Raw genomic sequence first — 19,356 nt, forward strand, 5'->3', positions numbered from 1 at the left:
CACCTTCAGCATTTCTAGCGCTTCCACGCACTTGTCTGTTGGGAACGGGACCGCTGGGTTCTCTGCAGAGAGGTTTTGGGTTGCAGGGAGATGGATGAAGTTGTGCTTCTTCACTTGATCCAAAAGCAGCACCAGTTTCACCTCAAATGCTTTTATGTGCGAATACATGTCGCAGATGAGTTTCCTCTGACCTTGTAGCTGCAGGTTGAGGCTCTTCAGAATTTCGGTCACGTCCGTTAAAAATGCGAGGTGCCATTTCCATTCTGGGTCGATCAGCTCTGGGACCGTTTTGTCCTTAGAATGAAGAAATGTGTTAATTTCGGGTAGCAGCTCGTAAAAACGCCTCAGAACTCTGCCCTGGCTCAACCATCGGACCTCTGTGTAGTACAGCACATCGCCGTGCGCAGATTCCAGTTCAGACAGGAATTGTTAATGCATGACACCACAACCTTCATGACAGAATCCCACTTCAACACTTTGCAGCACAGCGCTTGCTGGTGAATTAGGCAGTGGACTTGTAGCGGGGCAGTGAGACCCTGTTCTTCCACCTCCCGGTTCATGCGTCCTATTAGACCACGAGACACGCCCACCGTACTAGGAGCCCCGTCAGTTGTGATGCTGACAAGCTTTGACCAGTCCAAGTCCAACTCTTCCATGGTTTGGCATACTTTACCGAAAATATCCTCCCCCGTTGTAGTCCCTTTGAGACTTCCTTTTCAATCGGACTCTGCCCATTTTCTCCATTTGTCAGCATTAGCTTGACTCATTGACAGCTTCAAAATGCTTAGTGCGAGACACGGAGATCGCGCATGTGCAATGCTCAAGTGGGAACTGCGATTCAGGCGAGAGGACGGTTAAACAGCCAGCGAGACAAGAAGAAGGCGGTGAAACATTTTCTTTAGCAAAAAATGTCAAGATATAGGTTTGCCCTTGTTAGTTGGGCGAAGGGACCCGACAAAGCTAAAACCACCATTGTTCCCATCAGCTGGATAATTGATTTTGACCCAGCTGAGACATATTATATTTTTAGCAGATACAGCTACAGAATGTCTGTTCTCTTTATCAAAATGTGTATCTCACTTTTGACTATTTTACAATGTAGTAATACCAAGATTTGCACAGTTTTTAAAGAGGCTGTGCCTTGATTTTTTTCTGCTTACAACATGATCTTTGAGTTGTAAAGGTAGGGTAATTGATTGTCAAAACAAAATGTTTTCATTTCATGAAAAGCAAAACTTGGGTGATGAAGATACCAGTACTGGCAACAAAGCCACTGGCTCTGGAAATCCACAACAGGTAATTCAACAGAAGAAATTTATATCACATTAGGGATCATTTGTGTATTGTATTATCTATGATTAAATATTAAAAATTAACATATTTGCCCTCTAGAAAAAAGCCAAGGTTGCTGCACAAAGACAAGGCGGAGAAGGAACTACTGTCAGAAGACAGTCAGGTCAGCCCTGATCCATCAGAATCGTCAACCAGAGAAACAACTTTACCAGAGACCAGCAGAGCCAGATCAAGGCCTTACAAAAAGAAAACATCAAACTGCGGAACATGGTAGTTAAAGGCAAGTATTGAGTATTATATTATCAAGTATTACTCTATGTAATGGTATGAGTTCATTTAGACCTGAAGGTGATTCTAAAGACCCTTTCTAAATCTACAAAGCATTCGCTGCCCACCTATGTGGTCAGATAGCTTGGCCACTTGCATTTTCAGAGCATGTTTGAAGAAAAAAATACCTATCATAATAATACCTAATTTCTATTGCACTTTACAAAAGGAATTCAAAGAAACAAACAACTTTATTAAGAAATAACTCTTTAGAAGTCTGAAATTAATTAGCCAAAATCACTGAAATTAAAAAGACCAAGAATGAAAAATAGGAGGAGAAAGCAAGTCCAAAAAAGTGGGTTTATGATAAGCAGGTATATTGGTCATAAGCAGGAAAACTTGTTCTTGTTCCCATGTGTATATTTAAATGATAAGCCAATTGATTTGTAGCTTATTGCACAAGTTCACCTCTAAATGGGGTTAATATTTGAAAACTGGAGGTGGTTTTCAGACACACATTGGCTTCTATGGTTGCTGTATGTATAATCTTGTAGCACTTTTTTTCTTAGAAATTCCAGCGTTGTTGGTGGACGTGAGAAAGTCTCCATCTGCAACACCACCAACAAAGATGTTGACGACCACCCCACCAAAGATGTTGACCCCGATGCTGAGAGTAAAGGCCCAGGTGAAACGTCACTTTGCACACCTTCCAGACCTTCACAAGTAAGTATTTATTAATTGATCAATTTCCAACAAACATTAAAACTTAAGCTTTTTTGGCATTCTATTGCTAGCGGTAATAATCTTTGTTTAGTTCTTTGATTTCTTTGTTTACATAAGGTGAAAATCGGAGATGATGGAACTATCACTGTCACGTCACATTGTTGGGAAACTGCAAAAGCTTGTACCACCCCCAATGGGATCGCGTAGGTGCTACTGATGGGGCTCTTCAATGTCGATGTCCTTCTCAAGTCCAACCTGAAAGGAAGGGTCAGTAAGCTGGATCCCTCTGCTGAGCATCGGCAGGCTCTTGACGCGAGGAAAATTCAAGCTTTACAAGGTAAATAGTTTTCAAGGTAAGGGGGGTAGAATTGATTCAAGAAGACTAATTAAATACACAAATACAAATATAGAACTATAAAAACCCTGCTGCTGCTTGTCTCATTGACACTTCACCACTTTTGTTAGTTTGGAGATGAAAGAACCAGAAACACCACCTTCTCTCATTGACACTTCAGCCACTTTTGTTAGTTTGGAGATGGAAGAACCAGAAACACCACCTTCAACTTGTTGGAGTAATGGTGGTGAAGGAAGGACACCAACCCTAAACATGGCACTACAACACACACGAACAGTTATCACTATGGATGTTACTGGTGACTAATTTCCCCGTTGATTAACCACAAAAGTTAATTTAGACTAGACGAGTAACAGTGTTTTCCACTCTCATGTGATCAAACCACCGACTGCAGTGTGTCAGACGGCTCTTCGCCCGGCTGCGGGTGCAGTCACATGACACGCATGTTAATCTTTTTAACGCATTCTTGTTTCCAAATTAATCACATGCATTAACACGTTAATTTTGACAGCACTTGTTTTTATACATTTGTATTTGTACATTTCATTTTGATATGTATAAATCATTTTGAGACAATTCTACCCACATAGCAGAGCTGGTACTTTCCAGTTTTGTTGCAGCCCTGCCAGGCAGGGAAAGGAGGTCGGTTTTCGCAAACTAGAGGGGGAGGAGGAAAGTAGCCGAATAATCTCTGTTGTTCTGTTACACAGATGCTGTTTTAAACCGATTTCCGGCTGCCAGGGAAGCGGACGTCAGAAACATACGACAACATATCGAAGACAAATCAGTGTATATATTTCATGTTTTTGTTTCCATATAATTTTACATATATAAAATGTATTCCATAATATATTGAACACATAGCTGTGTATGTATTTCATATGTCTTCATATAATTTTACATATATTTAAAATATAATCTGCCATATATTAAACATAAATGTGATGCTATTTTTTTTACATATATTACTAATATTTTTTCCCATATAAATCTGAATACATTATGGTGGACATTCATAAATATAAAATTGCATATATTATGGCATATATAAACTCATATTAATTATTTGGATTTAATATATTGAAAGCGGCAATCATTTGTAATATATTGCCATATATTACATGAATATATGATATATTGTATAATATATGTACCATAAATATATTATTCCATGTATTTCTAATATATAATGTATTGGAAAATATAATGGAAAAATAATATATTACAATATATTTCAAGTAATAGATTGATAAATATATTTTCCTTTCGTAAGAGTGTCTGGAGGACGTTTACTCAATTTGATCATTTTCCATTTTGAAGTGGTTATGACTATATTCAAAAATATACAGTATATAACAGAATCTGTTAAGCAGCGACATGAACACGCCAACTGTAACAAGTACATTTCTTCTGAGTAGATGCTCTTATTCATAAATAGAGCATGGAACCTTAACTTTGTTATTGTTATTAGAGCCTTAAGAGTTTACCAAGATCAGCATGAGTGAAAGAAAAATGGGTTCACTTCATTGTGAACCACTGTGGTTGCCTTGGAAAGTGCTATACAATCTAATCCAATGTTATTATTTTTGACTAATAGGCTGCATTCAACCACAAAACAGCATGATTTATTCATGTCTTTAGGAAAAACTGAAATTCAAAGCACACAATAGCAAGGGATTACTGCACTGTCCTATTATACAGCATTAAATCGTGCAATCACTTCCTGTTCAGTGCAAAGTAAGCATTAATGACTATTCTCATTGTAGTCCAAGACTGAGAGCAGTGGCTGTTGAAGAATGTCAAAAGAAATATGCAAAAATGGAGGAAAACTATGTCAAGAAAGACAAGTCCTTTATTTCCACCCATGATCTCTGGCCAAAGTCACAAGTGAATGTGGAAGCAACGGCTGGCTTCGGTTTTGGTTATGTCAACAACAACTTATGCCAACTTCAGGCGTCGACATAATGTTCACTGTAATTTATTTGTAGAAAAAAGGCAATGATCATGACAAACATTTGAGTGTAAAAACACCTTCATTCACATGAGGCATTACATTCAAAGGCTTTTGCCAATAACTTTTCTCTGTCCTCTTAAATCCATAAAACACTGCAGAGGAAGTGGGGGAAAAAACATCATCAAATATTCAAAATTCCATTCAATTCCAGGCACAAAAGTGACAAGCGGGCCCACTGGGGCCATGACCATGTGTGATGAAGAACCAGATGGCAGCAGCAACAGCAAAGGAAAAGGGCGGGTGGGGGCGGCATGGGCTTTTGTCCACTGTTGATTCTGGTCAGGATGATCAGAGACTCTCATGGTTCTTGTTACACAAAGTCAACTGTATGACACCAATATGACATACAATTTGTTTTATTATTTAGATGGTCACACATTTGCTTTTTAAGATAGGAGTACATGAAATTAGTGGAAAAGTTAATTGAATGGTTAACCTCTATATGACCATTATTTCAAAAATAATATACAACCATATTCCTTTTATTAGTACAGTAGATCCCCACTTTTCCCAAGGGTGACTACGGACAGGAATTGATACGCCTTTTGACACACGGCTCGCTCCTACGCTTCCCCTTTAACCTGGTCGTCGGGCAAGCGCAAGAGCAGTGGTGTCCAAAGTGCGGCGCGGGGGCCATTTGTAGCCAATAGCAGCACATTTTAAATGCACAATATAACAAAAAAAATGGCAAAAATTTAATGGAATAATGTTAAAATATTAAGAGAAAGTTGTAATCTAACAAGAGAAACACCTAATTTTATGACAAATTTTATGTCTTAATATGAGGACAGAGGTACTGAAGAAATTATGAAAACCAAAGCAGCAACCTTGTTGGAAAATTAGGTTGTGGGAAATGGTATGTTAAAATCAAAATGTTATGGGAATAAAATCTAAGTAACGGTTGAAAAATGTAAGAAAAAAAATTGAAAATACAGCTGTAATATGTGAAAGTCAAATTTATGAGAAAAAAGAGCAAAGAGTGAAGTTCACACTCATAATTGCTGTTCACAAACTCTTAGCATAGCTATACAAAATATGAAAGTGGCCCTTGCATCTTTTCATTTTTCAATATGTGGCCATCTGTGGAAAAAGTTTGGACACTGCGCTATAGGCTTCAGGCTATACTAACCTGCCTTGTTCTCACTGCAGGTTTTGACGACGGATTGACTGTGTACAACTGTGAGGCGTTCAAGGACTGCTGAACAAAGTGCAAAATCTCAACGCTTGACTGTAAAACATTATCAGTGAAGCACAGCGACATAAACATGTAAAAAAACGGGCTTTTAGCTTTTCAAATTGTCATGTATGGTGAATGAGATGTTCAAAGAATTTAAAAAAATCATGGAAATACAACCCGCTTTTGCCCTTTACAAGCAAAGCAGTTTTTAATATGATCAATGAAACTAATCACCCCCCCCCCCCAAAAAAAAAAAACTCGCGACGGAGTGATAGTGTGGTCGTGTGTTCAGCACCCCTGAAATATATCATTTTTTCCCAGATCTGACGGGCTTGCAAATTTTGCAAACTTTTCATGCATGTTAAGGCCCTCAAAACTGGGAGGAAAATTATGTAATAATTAACAAAGCAGTTTCAAAATAGGCTTTGCGCATTAACATTTTAAAAAAATGATACACATTAAAAATTACCTGAAACAATTCCCTTGCAAAAATGAAGCGATATATACTATGTACTTTGGTGAAAAGATGCAAAGAGTGACACACATTTACATAATGCCCTCGTCTTTTGCCATGTTGCCAGATGGCAAAAAATTGCTTTTATGATAGGTGATATTCATCAAAACAGGTCTCCTCCTAAGTCCTCGGATTGGTTGACTGCACCCATCGGGGACATATACAGGTAAGGGCCAGAAAATTAGAATATTTTTATAAACTTGATTTATTTCAGTCATTGTGTTCAAAAGGTATAACCTTTACATTATATTTAATCATTGCACACAGACTGATGCATTTCAAATGTTTATTTCTTTAATTTTGATGATTATAGGTGGCAACAAATGAAAATCTGAAATTCCGTGGGTCAGAAAATTAGAATATTACCTAAGGCCAATACAAAAAAAGGATTTTTAGAAATGTTGGCCAACTGAAAAGTATGAACGTGAAAAATATGAGAATGTACAGTACTCAATACTTGGTTGGAGCTCCTTTTGCCTCAATGACTGCATTAATGCGGCGTGGCATGGAGTCGATCAGTTTCTGGCACTGCTCAGGTGTTATGAGAGCCCAGGTTGCTTTGATAGTGGCCTTCAGCTCTTCTGCATTTTTGGGTCTGGCATTCTGCATCTTCCTCTTAACAATACCCCACAGATTTTCGATGGGGCTAAGGTCAGGCGAGTTGGCTGGCCAATTGAGAACAGAAATATCATGGTCCTTAAACCAGGCACTGGTAGATTTGGCGCTGTGTGCAGGCGCCAAGTCCTGTTGGAACGTAAAATCCCCATCTCCATAAAGCAGGTCAGCAGCAGGAAGCATGAAGTGCTCTAAAACTTGCTGGTAGACGGCTGCGTTGACCTTGGATCTCAGGAAACAGAGTGGACCGACACCAGCAGATGACATGGCACCCCAAACCATTACTGATGGTGGAAACTTCACACTAGACTTCAAGCAACGTGGATCCTGTGCCTCTCCTCTCTTCCTCCAGACTCTGGGACCTCGTCAGTGATGGTTTGGGGTGCCATGTCATCTGCTGGTGTCGGTCCACTCTGTTTCCTGAGATCCAAGGTCAACGCAGCCGTCTACCAGCAAGTTTTAGAGCACTTCATGCTTCCTGCTGCTGACCTGCTTTATGGAGATGGGGATTTTACGTTCCAACAGGACTTGGCGCCTGCACACAGCGCCAAATCTACCAGTGCCTGGTTTAAGGACCATGATATTTCTGTTCTCAATTGGCCAGCCAACTCGCCTGACCTTAGCCCCATCGAAAATCTGTGGGGTACTGTTAAGAGGAAGATGCAGAATGCCAGACCCAAAAATGCAGAAGAGCTGAAGGCCACTATCAAAGCAACCTGGGCTCTCATAACACCTGAGCAGTGCCAGAAACTGATCGACTCCATGCCACGCCGCATTAATGCAGTCATTGAGGCAAAAGGAGCTCCAACCAAGTATTGAGTACTGTACATTCTCATATTTTTCACGTTCATACTTTTCAGTTGGTCAACATTTCTAAAAATCCTTTTTTTGTATTGGCCTTAGGTAATATTCTAATTTTCTGACCCACGGAATTTCAGATTTTCATTTGTTGCCACCTATAATCATCAAAATTAAAGAAATAAACATTTGAAATGCATCAGTCTGTGTGCAATGATTAAATATAATGTAAAAGTTATACCTTTTGAACACAATGACTGAAATAAATCAAGTTTATGAAAATATTCTAATTTTCTGGCCCTTACCTGTATATATGTATGTAGGGCAGAGATGTGATTCAATATGTCTGATGAAGGTCAAATGGACCGAAACGTTACTTGAATAAACTGATGAATGAGAGCGACAGTGTGTGGGAACCTTCTTTTGAACACTTTGTTGGCTACGCCTGCTTCCTACGCACCTGTGAATCTTCAGGTGTGCTGAGACTCTGCATTCACTCTTGGAACAATTACAGATCCTCAAAATCTTTTTTGCCCCTCAATTGATAGGACGACCACAATGAACATTTCCGTATTTTGATGGCGAATGAAACTGATGTCAAGACAATAAATATTCTTAAATCAGGCATTATGTAAAGAACAATAAGGAAGAAGGAAGTGCCCGTGATTTGCTCAAGTTGCAGCACACAGCAAGAGACAAAAATCAACTTTTCACAGAGAAATGATTGCCCAATAATAGTGTGCTACAAAACCATTTTAGCTGCTCTTAGGTCTCACGAAAGATCTCATAAAACCTGACATTTTCTCCAGTTTGTGGGTTAGACTCACTGACTAGCAGTGCATTTGTTATTGCACTGTGGCAGACCGGCTGGCAGTTGTGTGGATCGGATAAATAATCACAATAGCAATATTTAAACCATCAAAATCAAACAAAAAAAAAATGATATTGAATTATCTTCTCTTAACCATCAGAGGTCACCGAATTCCCATTTTAACTCAACATACTACTAAACATTTGTCATGGACTTGAAGACTTCAATTGAGGTTAAAAAGAAACAAAACTTATATAATGAAAAGAAGCATAAACACTATGCTGGGTCTGCATCTTGAAATAAATGCACAGTAAAATAGAAAGTGCACCAATTCACAAAACGGAATCACTTCTTTCCTCTCCATTGTAGCTGTGGAGTCACATTTAAGTTAAAACACAAAACACCCATTGCCAAAACACATACTGCCTTCTAGCAGATGTCTTTTGTTCGATCATACTGCCCAGCAGACACAAATATGACGACTACTACTACTACTAATAATAATAATAAATAGCATGGTTCATTAGACAATATTTCAGCAATCTTGAACATCATTTATCAATAAAATGCTTTGAGTGTAGAAAGTACAACATTCTAATTTAATATTTTTTAAATGGTTCTATACGGTTGTCCTCAATGTTTTATTCCTAATACTTCCAGGTTTTACTACTTTTTCTCAGTTCAAGAGCCTTATTTACTGTTCAGTAATCCCTCGTTTATCGCAAATTAATTGACTGAATTTCTTCAATGTACGATTCCTTATTTATAAATCTAGTCTTTTCATATTTACCGCTAGCAAACCTGCCTATGTCCTTCTAAATACAATTTTTAACATTAATTTGAGCCTTCTAGAGATGAAGTAACACGCCTATAGTCACCTTTACATTTGCCGTTGGTTACCGCCCTCACAGTAGGCACAATTATTGTGCCTGTTGTGCGCCATAAAAGCCTGTTGTTCTGGGGAGTCTGGTGCTTGTGTGTCTCACCCAACATTACCGACACCTAGTGACCAGTGTAGATTGCTACATATCATAACATCTTTGAATGTTTTCTGAATGTCTGTCTATCCATTTATCATCCATCCATCCCTAGTGTTTTTCCTCCTTCTGAAAGTCTTATATTTGTATTTCACTTCAGTTAGGCATCTTTATGCTTGAAAATGTTTCTTTGTGCTTCCAATGTGCTCAAATAAGCATACATCAATAATTCATCAAAGAAACAGCATAATTTATTAATACAGTTTTTAAAATTGTATTAAAAAACATATTTGAAAACCGTATTTGATATATTGGTAATTATGGGCTTGCAAGCAGAATGAAACGTATTCTTAATTAAACTATTTTAAACATGTTAAATAATTGGGATGTAGATTTGTAGTGCTGTGTTCTGTTCAGAGATTCTGCTGAGGAATGACCTTGCAATTCTCTACTAAAATGCTAGGGGGCAGTATTTTCAACCACAACTCTCACTGACTGGCTATTTAGTTTCTTAGAAGTGAACAACGGCAACTGGCACGACATGCAGATACTTGATACAGATAGCAGTGGATAAGCGCCACATCTCCCTCTTTGTAACGGAGATGGAAATAGTCATTTATTACAGTACTCCTTTGTGGAAACCAATGCTCATGCCTATATTTTTAACGCTGCTACTCCCAACACTGATTGCAGTATCCATGGACTGTGAAAATGAACAAAACTACTTTGTGTTGCGACTTTTGAGTATTGCTACCTGATCTTGTTGAATTTGACTTTGGTACCTCCAAGCTGTGGTGGATAATAAGATGTCCCAAGAAAGCAGAAACAATTATCCAAGGAAGACATCAACCAAAGTGTTGACAACACAAAACAAATCCAACAAATACATAAGTCATTATTATTTTTTGCTCGATGGGTGGAATTTCAAGTGACCAATTAAAAATATTATACGGATCTTGGACCGACCATAGAACTCAAGACCAAAGGGCTCTGTTGTGTAGTCTTGATGTTGGAGCCACTGGAGGGTTCTGGGACTACTCTGGGTGGTGTTCATAGTTGTATGGCACATTGAAAAGATTTGGTTGATGTTACATTTTTCCACCCACCACAGGTGATCCAATATAAAAGGCACTTATCACCCATCACAGGCAGTGATGGAACAATAGAAAAAGCCTTTAAGCCGCATGTACTCCCATTCACACTGTGTTTATTAAGTGGAATATGACGGTCCTAGTCAAATATGGTCAACCCTTTTCCATTGACCTCTCAGATGGAATACTTCACACTCCTCTTTGTATATTTTACTAAACCAGCATTTAAACGTCCTTTATCAGACAAAACAGTCGTTTCAGAGTTGTCGGTATTCAAGGACGCATTGCATGAGGGCAAAGTTTTTGAGGAATGATGCCGTCAAGTAATATCAAACTGTGAGGGGTCTTAGACAAATTAAGAGCAAATGTAGATGGCTTTTATTTTTTTCGCTCAAGGTAGTTGGATGGGACCCAACCCTTACGGGGCAGGAGGCTATCCTGTACCTGGCAGTACCACCAACCATTGGGGTTTCTCTCCAAGACCTCCAGGCAGGTGCCCTCATTAAATCCCATCGTCTCCTCATCCCCACGATAGTCAGCGATGGACACATACACATCCCTGCCAAGGTTATTTTGGATCAGCTGGCTCTTCTCTACAGGTTTGGGACGAACTGTAGACACAGGGATACCATTGCGCTGGCTAAATCTGCTAAGGGGATCCTGTACATTGCTTGAGCTGAATCCGCTCACCGAGGACCCAAGGTTAGAGCGCTCAGCGGGTCTTGACTGACTTTCCACCACCACATGTGGCCGCACTGTGCTGAAGGAGGCATTTCGGCGGACACCAAGTGTGGCAGAACCAGAACCGTAGTGGTCACTTCTGCCAAGGGAGTCATTGCGTCTCAGAGAGCCAGTCATGTAATGTGTGTCCTTTGCTGGCTGTGTTGATGTCACAAATACAGACTGAGGCCTCACTGCTACTTGACGTACACCATTCCTCATCCGCACACCTCCATTAACCATCCCTGATGGCTTTGAGAAACCACCAGGAGGCTTGGAAGGAATTGGCGGAGTGTTTCTCCCCAATCCTTGGTGTTGCTGGGCCAGACCTTGAATATTGATGTTATTTCGAGCCATAACTTGCTTTTCATTTTTCTCTAGGCCATTGGACTTGCTCCCGCTGCTGGCATCCGATTCTAGCCTTGCAGGATCCACCACCCGCTTGACAGGTTCCAAGAAGTACGAGGGAGCCCAACCTTCCTCAGAGCACCACCGCACGTACCACCAACCACTGTCTCGCTTCTCCAGAACTTCAATCTCCGCCCCAGCTGGAAAACTGATCTCAGAGTCCTGTACCTTCTTGTAAGCATCCAGGGCACTATAGAAACATGAACCCTCTGGGTCAGAATTACTCCCTTTTGAGTAAACAGTTGAAAGATCCGATGTACTGCAAGTTGATTCCTCGGATGAGATAACAGAGGCTGATTCAGAGTCTTCCCCTCGACAAGGCTTGGGGCCATGTCGCAACAGACCTGTGGGTCTCAGCTGGCGTCTCAGGGAGCTGATGTCCCTCCTCTCTGGACTCTGAGGCTCTGGTTTACTCAGGAGTGGTTTAGGTCTGACAGAAGGCTTTGGTCTAGTCGAAGGGCTCTGGCCTATTCTCTGCCCCACATCCTGGCTGAGGCCGGTGCCTTTCGATTCATCTGAAGAGAAGTGGGGACTGTTCTCTTGAGACCGGTAGTTAATATCCATATGTCTACCAAGAGTCTGACTTCTCCTATTCATCTCTGGAGTTGCGATTTTAGAGGGTCGACCAGGCAAAGGTGACGATCCAGACAGTTTGCGAGGAACTGTAGAGGAACGGTAAGTCCTTGGAGAGTTGGGCTCACTGGACACTTTGGCTGTTCTTCCTTCAGTGGCACTATTCGGTCGGAAGTCATCATTCTCGTAGATGCACTCCTCTTTAGCAACTCCTTCGTCAGATCTAAATGAAGCCCTGCGATGGCTGAATATCTGCGACTCTTTGCAGACAGGAGGGGAAGCCTTACTTGAGTGTGGGACACTGCAATACTTGTTGTTGACTATACTACTGAGCTTCACATCCAAGGACTGGTCATCTTTGAAAGAATCAGTGTCTGATTCACCCTCACAACCAACTGCAGGAACATCATATTTAGGTTCCTCATACAAGGATCGTTTAAGGGAGTCTGCCACTTTCAGAGTGCAGGTGGAAGGAGGAGGACTTTCCTCACAATCTTGCTTTTTTACAGGTGGGGCTGGGGGTGGAACTTTGGGCCGGGTTAGGGTGCTGCTTCGACGGCTGAGGTTAGGCTTCTTGCGTTTGTCAATGTAGGAGCACGGGGCCCAGCCCTCCATCTCTCCAATCTGCACATACCACCAGCCTCCAGGGTTCTTCTCTATCACCTAGGGAAGAAGAAATATACTCTTCTAAACAGTGGAATCTCTCCTCTTTCCCATTTTCTGTTAAATAATTTATTTTTAAGGTATTTAACTGAATACAGAAACTCAGTACAAAAAGATGCCATTTTCCACCAACTATGCAGTTGAGGGTTTATTTTTCAGTAGTCACTAAATAGGGATTTTTGTCCCCTACAGTAAATCCAGGCCCATTAGCAGTTCAGGATCCGTTCCTTCGCATATTGAGAATTATTATCTCTGCCTTCTATATATATTATTATTATTATTATATTATATTATTATTATAATATATTAAAAAAGAAAGAACAAATAGGCCGAGTGGTTAGCACGCAGGCCACACGGCGAGGAAACTCAAGTTCGATTACACCCTCGGCCACCTCTGCCGCTTGCATGTTCTCCCTGTACATGCATGGGTTTTCTCTGGGTACTCCGGTTTCCTCCCACACTGCCAAAATAAAGCTGTGGCAAACTGTGATCTTTACACTCCTTTGGTATACAAACACTAATCAGTAAAACAACAACATCATTCATTCATCCATTTTCTACCGCTTATCCTCACGAGGGTCGCGGGGGTGCTGGAGCCTATCCCAGCTGTCTTGGGGCGAGAGGCGGGGTACACCCTGGACTGATGGCCAGCCAATAGACAAATATAGATAAATATAGACAAACAACCATTCCCACCCACATTCATACCTATGAACAATTTGGAGTGGCCAATTCACCTAGCATGTTTTTGGAATGGGGGAGGAAACCGGAGTACTCGGAGCAAACCCTCGCATGCACAGGGAGAACATGCAAACTCCACACAAAGATGGCCGAGGGTGGAATCAAACTCGGGTCACCTAGCTGTGTGGCCTGTGCGCTCAATAAAATAATTATTGTATAAAACAGCTTTCATTTAGCACATACAGTGAAGAAAATAAGTATTTGAACACCCTGCTATTTTGCTATTTCTCCCACTTAGAAATCATGGAGGGGTCTGAAATTTTCATCGTAGGTGCATGTCCACTGTGAGAGAGATAAACTAAAAAGAAAAATCCAGAAATCACAATGCATGATTTTTTAACAATTTATTTGTGTGATACAGCTGCAAATAAGTATTTGAACACCTGTGTATCATCTAGAATTCTGACCCTGAAAGACCTGTTAGTCTGCCCATTAGAAGTCCACCTGCACTCCATGTATCATCCTGAATCAGATGCACCTGTTTGAGGTCGTTAGCTGCATAAAGACACCTGTCCACCCCATACAATCAGTAAGACTTTAACTTGTAACATGGCGAAGACCAAAGAGCTGTCCAAAGACACCAGAGACAAAATTGTACACCTCCACAAGGCTGGAAAGGGCTACGGAGCAATTACCAAGCAGCTTGGTGAAAAAAGGTCCACTGTTGGAGCTATCATTAGAAAATGGAAGAAGCTAAACATGACGGTCAATCTCAATCGGAGTGGAGCCCCATGCAAGATATCACCTCGTGGGGTCTCAATGATTCTAAGAAAGGTGAGGAATCAGCCCAGAACTACACGACAGGACTTGGTCAATGACCTGAAAAGAGCTGGGACCACCGTTTCCAAGGTTACTGTAGGTAATACACTAAGACGTCATGATGTGAAATCATGCATGGCACGAAAGGTTCCCCTGCTTAAACCAGCACATGTCAAGGCCCGTCTTAAGTTTGCATATGACCATTTGGATGATACAGAGGAGTCATGGGAGAAAGTTTTATGGTCAGATGAGACCAAAATAGAACTTTTTGGTCATAATTCCAATAAGCGTGTTTGGAGGAAGAAGAATGAAGAGTACAATCCGAAGAACACCATCCCTACTGTGAAGCATGGGGGTGGTAGCATCATGCTTTGGGGGTGTTTTTCTGCACATGGGACAGGACGAGTGCACTGCATTAAAGAGAGGATGACTGGGGCCGTGTATTGTGAGATTTTGGGGAACAACCTCCTTCCCTCTGTCAGAGCATTGAAGATGGGTCGTGGCTGGGTCTTCCAACACGACAACGACCCGAAGCACACAGCCAGGAAAACCAAGGAGTGGCTCCGTAAGAAGCATATCAAGGTTCTAGCATGGCCCAGCCAGTCTCCAGACCTGAACCCAATCGAAAATCTTTGGAGGGAGCTCAAACTCCGTGTTTCTCAGCGACAGCCCAGAAACCTGACTGATCTAGAGAAGATCTGTGTGGAGGAGTGGGCCAAGATCCCTCCTGCAGTGTGTGCAAACCTGGTGAAAAACTACAGGAAACGTTTGACCTCTGTAATAGCAAACAAAGGCTACTGTACCAAATATTAACATTCATTTTCTCAGGTGTTCAAATACTTATTAGCAGCTGTATCACACAAATAAATTGTTAAAAAATCATGCATTGTGATTTCTGGATTTTTCTTTTTAGTTTATCTCTCTCACAGTGGACATGCACCTACGATGAAAATTTCAGACCCCTCCATGATTTCTAAGTGGGAGAAATAGCAAAATAGCAGGGTGTTCAAATACTTATTTTCTTCACTGTACGTGATAGAAATAAAATCATAAAACATAGCCATAGAATTTGTGTTGTTCATATACACACAGAACAAAATCCAATGTGTTATTTAAAGCCAACACACATACTTACATACCCTTTTCTGGTGTATTGCATGCAGCATTTATAAATACAGCTATTTATTTCTGCTTGCCACAGATATTTGTGACTCAAGACACTACAAGTCAAATGGAAGGCAACACAGCGGCCTGCCACTAGTTCAAAATCCCTGTCATAGTTCATTTGGTGTAGTATTCCACTTTCAATTCACTCTAATTAGGCTTTTATTTGTTATTCAAAGTACAATGTACACTAAACGCATTAAAGTTGCGACACTATCATTCAGCAAGCACTCTGAACGTAAATGTGAAGGTAATGTGTTAATTAATGGTGTCTTACGTCAGCCTTTTGTCCTCCATGGAAGCTGATGCCATCAGAAATGGAAGACTGGAAATCAGCAATCGTGTAATACTCCGCCTCCACAGCGGGTGGCTCTGGTGGTTTTGGTAACTGGAAACCCTGGACGCAAAGAATTACATGTTGGTGACATTATTACACCTTCTAATAATACAGTATCACTGAAAAGTGACATTTATTAAGTTGAGTTTACTCAATTTTACTTAATTTGACAAATACATCAAGTCAAGCTTTTCACAGCAATTTTAAGGTTAAACGGCCAATAGGTTCCTAGCAATTTTTAATATAGGTTTATTGAACAACTATAGTGGGAATTGTAATATTTGACACCCTATTAAATACTCGTCATGTCGCTTTTAAATCCATTTTTGACACACTGCCGTTGTGGGAAAGCCATAGAGAAAGGTCTTACCAAATTGGTGTCTCTTCTTGGAGGCGGTTTTTGTCTCAGGTTTGGGGACCCTGAAATAAAACAAAAATTAGTTGTTACATTTGTCAGAAAACATTTAAACTCTTAATTAAATATACAAAATAAATAAAGAAAACAGTAAACATTATGTTAAAGTCTATGAAAGCAGCATGGAATTTGTCACATCAAACGTTACATATTTTTAGTTCTCACATGCTCGAGCATGCTGGGAAGCCCATGCACACACTTCCTCAACATCAGGATACCCAGCATGTCTTGCAGGTTATAAATTAGTACGGAATAGTATTAGGTACGGAATTAGTACTAGGTTTAAGTTGTTTTTATCCCGCCAAAATAGCACATTATATTCATATTTACATATTGACATTATTATGTCTACCATATTGGGTAATAGGAGTATGAAGGGGACTATAGGCGTGTCATTTCAAGTCTAGATGGCTCTAATAATGTTACAAACTGGATTTACAAAGTTGTAAACACCTTTTCTATGCTCAAACTATGAAAATATAGTATAATACAGTTTTCTTCAAGATGTAGGGACAGTATTTGTCATATATGAGGGAATTCATTCATTCCTTCATTTTCTACCGCTTATCCTCACGAGGGTCGCGGGGGTGCTGGAGACAATCCCAGCTGTCTTTGGGCGAGAGGCAGGGTCCACCCTGGACTGGTCGCCAGCCAATCACAGGGCACATATAGACAAACAACTATTCCCACCCACATTCATACCTATGGACAATTTGGAGTGGCCAATTAACCTAGCATGTTTTTGGAATGGGGGAGGAAACCGGAGTACCCGGAGAAACCCCACGCATGCACAGGGAGAACAAGCAAACTCCACACAGAGATGCCCGAGGGTGCGATTGAACTTTGTCTCCTAGCTGTGAGGCCTGTGAGCTAACCAATCGTCCACCATGCAGTGTATTAGGGAATGTGTACTTTAAAATTAAAAAAAAAAAATCAACAGAAGGCACGGCAATACAGTCGAGTGCATGCACTGCTGCGTGAGCAAATGCACTATGTAAAGAATATTTAATTAGTATTGCAGCAATACTCTCACTAAAAAAAGTACAAAACTGATGTGTGAAAGTCATTAAGTTGACTTTACCTAAATAAGTTATGTCACCTCAAACATGAGAATCAAGTCAAATCTGCATAATAATATACAGTATAAGTATACTGACAAGTATATTTTACTTGAAACATTAAAATTTTACTACACTGAAGCAGTAAAATGTGCTTAAAATCTCTACTTTAGTAGTTTTTTACAGTGTTGGTAAAACACCAGTGCAGCTTACCAATGGCGTCAAAGCCTACACAAACAGAAAATTACTATTTAAAATGGAAATATCAGACTAAAAAATCTGTACCACATAAATGCAGCATATTCATATTCATATACACCAAAATTACTCACCAATTTCAACTCTATGCGGAGCGACTCTTGCAACAGCTGGTGACCCTTGCTCGCTTCTCGCTTTGGCTTCATTCCGGGCAGAGCTTGCTGCAATGCCCAGACACGGGCTGTTGGTGTCACGGCCTGCGCTTAGCCTCCTGCCCGTCTCAGCATTAATCTCGGAGCTAAAGGGCATAGGCAGGCTGATCTCGCTCTTGGAGATGTGGCGTTCGGGTGCAGTGCTTCCCTCTCCATCGGTCTGGACGTCCTTCTCACTGACTGACTTCTTTTGGAGAAGATTACTGATCTCCATGATGTTGCCGATGATCTCCACAGGCCCGGACAGGGTCTTCTTGCGAGGGCTGAAATCTTCCTTCAGCTTTTTCAAGTATGAGGCAGGGGCCCATCCCTCTTTCCCTAAGTACCTAAGAACAAAAAGAAACGATTGAATAAAAAGGACGTCCCGTGTCATTTTAATGAGTGAATGTCAAATTCCCCCTCAAATATGTGGGGCCACGAACGCTAAAATTCAAATGTGCGAGGTTCCACTGCAGGTTGTTTTATAATTGTAGTCATCACATTTGTATTGAATGTGTGGCCCCCACCTGATGTACCACCAGCCTTCCAGGTTCTTCTGGATGACCTCCACTGTAACTCCTTTTTCGAAGCTGACTTCATCCTTCCCTTGACTGCTATATGGCTGTGTTGTTACATATTTCTCCTCTGTTGGCATTTAGGAAGAAGAAACAGAGAAACAAACCCAAGTGAAATGTTAATATTTAACACAAGCGCACTGGTCGGTTTCTGGTCTAGGGAAGAGAATCAGGAGTTTTATTTCTATCCCAACATACTCCAATGAAAGCTAACGTGCCATCTCTCTTGTACTGCACAGTGATAACAAACAGCCCCGTTTCCCGGTGATAACTGCTGATTCTTGACCTTGCTAAGACGAATCACATCTTGCCTCCCTAAATGAGGCAAGATGTTTAGAGCAAAACCTCCAGACTCAGATGACCCCGCTCCTTCAAGTGTTTAAGGTCTACTGGGGGGCAAGTAGAATCTTGGAGATTTGTAGACTTAATGCTGAAGGGAGGAGGAGGCAGGAGAACAAGGAGGATCTGTGTTTTTGTGTTTTACAATGAATAATTATGATGTAAGTAGGGAGCAAAACACCCTTCATGCAATGGAAATGACTTAGGATGGACTTAGTTGAATGTAACAATGGAAAGCTGCGGAAGAAGAGCATCCTTTACTCATGAAAAGGGAACTATTTGTTATGTTACATGAGATGGCCGATGGAATGAGATTACTTGAGGTCGTGCCTTTTCATTTGAGGGCGTGCCTACGCTAGCTCAGGTGTGTACAGCCGAAAGGGATTGTTACTTCCAGCAAATCACACACTTTTCTTACACCCAGCATGCGTGTTGTAACTAGTTACCCAGCGGGTCTCATGGTTATGAACCAAAAATTACCATTTTAGAACAAACTTACGAGTCTATTTGCAACCACAAAACGTCTTCATTTTTGATTGTCGCAAACTAATGGGCACGTCCAGGGAAAACTACATAGCCC

The 19,356-nt window shown here is 40.8% G+C and overlaps 1 protein-coding gene and 1 long non-coding RNA gene across 5 annotated transcripts in view; one reads left to right on the top strand and one right to left on the bottom strand.

Moving 5' to 3' along the window:
• Positions 1 to 6,562, top strand: part of LOC131140661 (uncharacterized) — a 7,829-nt gene extending 1,267 nt beyond the window's left edge. The window contains exons 1-6 of one of the 2 annotated variants that reach the window (XR_013628119.1): positions 1 to 1,296; positions 1,393 to 1,573; positions 2,130 to 2,283; positions 2,401 to 2,620; positions 3,349 to 3,427; positions 5,802 to 6,562. The exon at positions 1 to 1,296 is cut by the window's left edge and continues 1,267 nt beyond it. This is a non-coding gene — a long non-coding RNA (uncharacterized LOC131140661). Of the gene's footprint in view, positions 1,574 to 2,129; positions 2,284 to 2,400; positions 2,621 to 3,348; positions 3,428 to 5,801 lie in introns of both variants that reach the window. The other variant, XR_013628118.1, reaches the window with a different exon arrangement.
• A 1,422-nt stretch (positions 6,563 to 7,984) lies between these two features.
• The window catches only part of sh3pxd2aa (SH3 and PX domains 2Aa), a 120,449-nt gene continuing 109,077 nt past the window's right edge, over positions 7,985 to 19,356 (bottom strand). For all 3 annotated transcript variants that reach the window (XM_058077433.2, XM_058077424.2, XM_058077441.2), the window contains 5 exons: positions 18,390 to 18,507; positions 17,806 to 18,209; positions 16,371 to 16,420; positions 15,941 to 16,060; positions 7,985 to 12,999 (listed from right to left, as the gene is read on the bottom strand). In XM_058077433.2, the coding sequence (XP_057933416.2) occupies positions 11,014 to 12,999; positions 15,941 to 16,060; positions 16,371 to 16,420; positions 17,806 to 18,209; positions 18,390 to 18,507 (2,678 nt within the window). In that variant the 3' untranslated portion in view covers positions 7,985 to 11,013. The remainder of the gene's footprint in view (positions 13,000 to 15,940; positions 16,061 to 16,370; positions 16,421 to 17,805; positions 18,210 to 18,389; positions 18,508 to 19,356) is intronic.

This window comes from Doryrhamphus excisus, linkage group LG9 (assembly GCF_037039965.1).
Source record: "Doryrhamphus excisus strain RoL-2023G ecotype Guam linkage group LG9, RoL_Dexc_Guam_v1.1, whole genome shotgun sequence".
In the NCBI taxonomy this organism is placed as follows: domain Eukaryota; kingdom Metazoa; phylum Chordata; class Actinopteri; order Syngnathiformes; family Syngnathidae; genus Doryrhamphus; species Doryrhamphus excisus.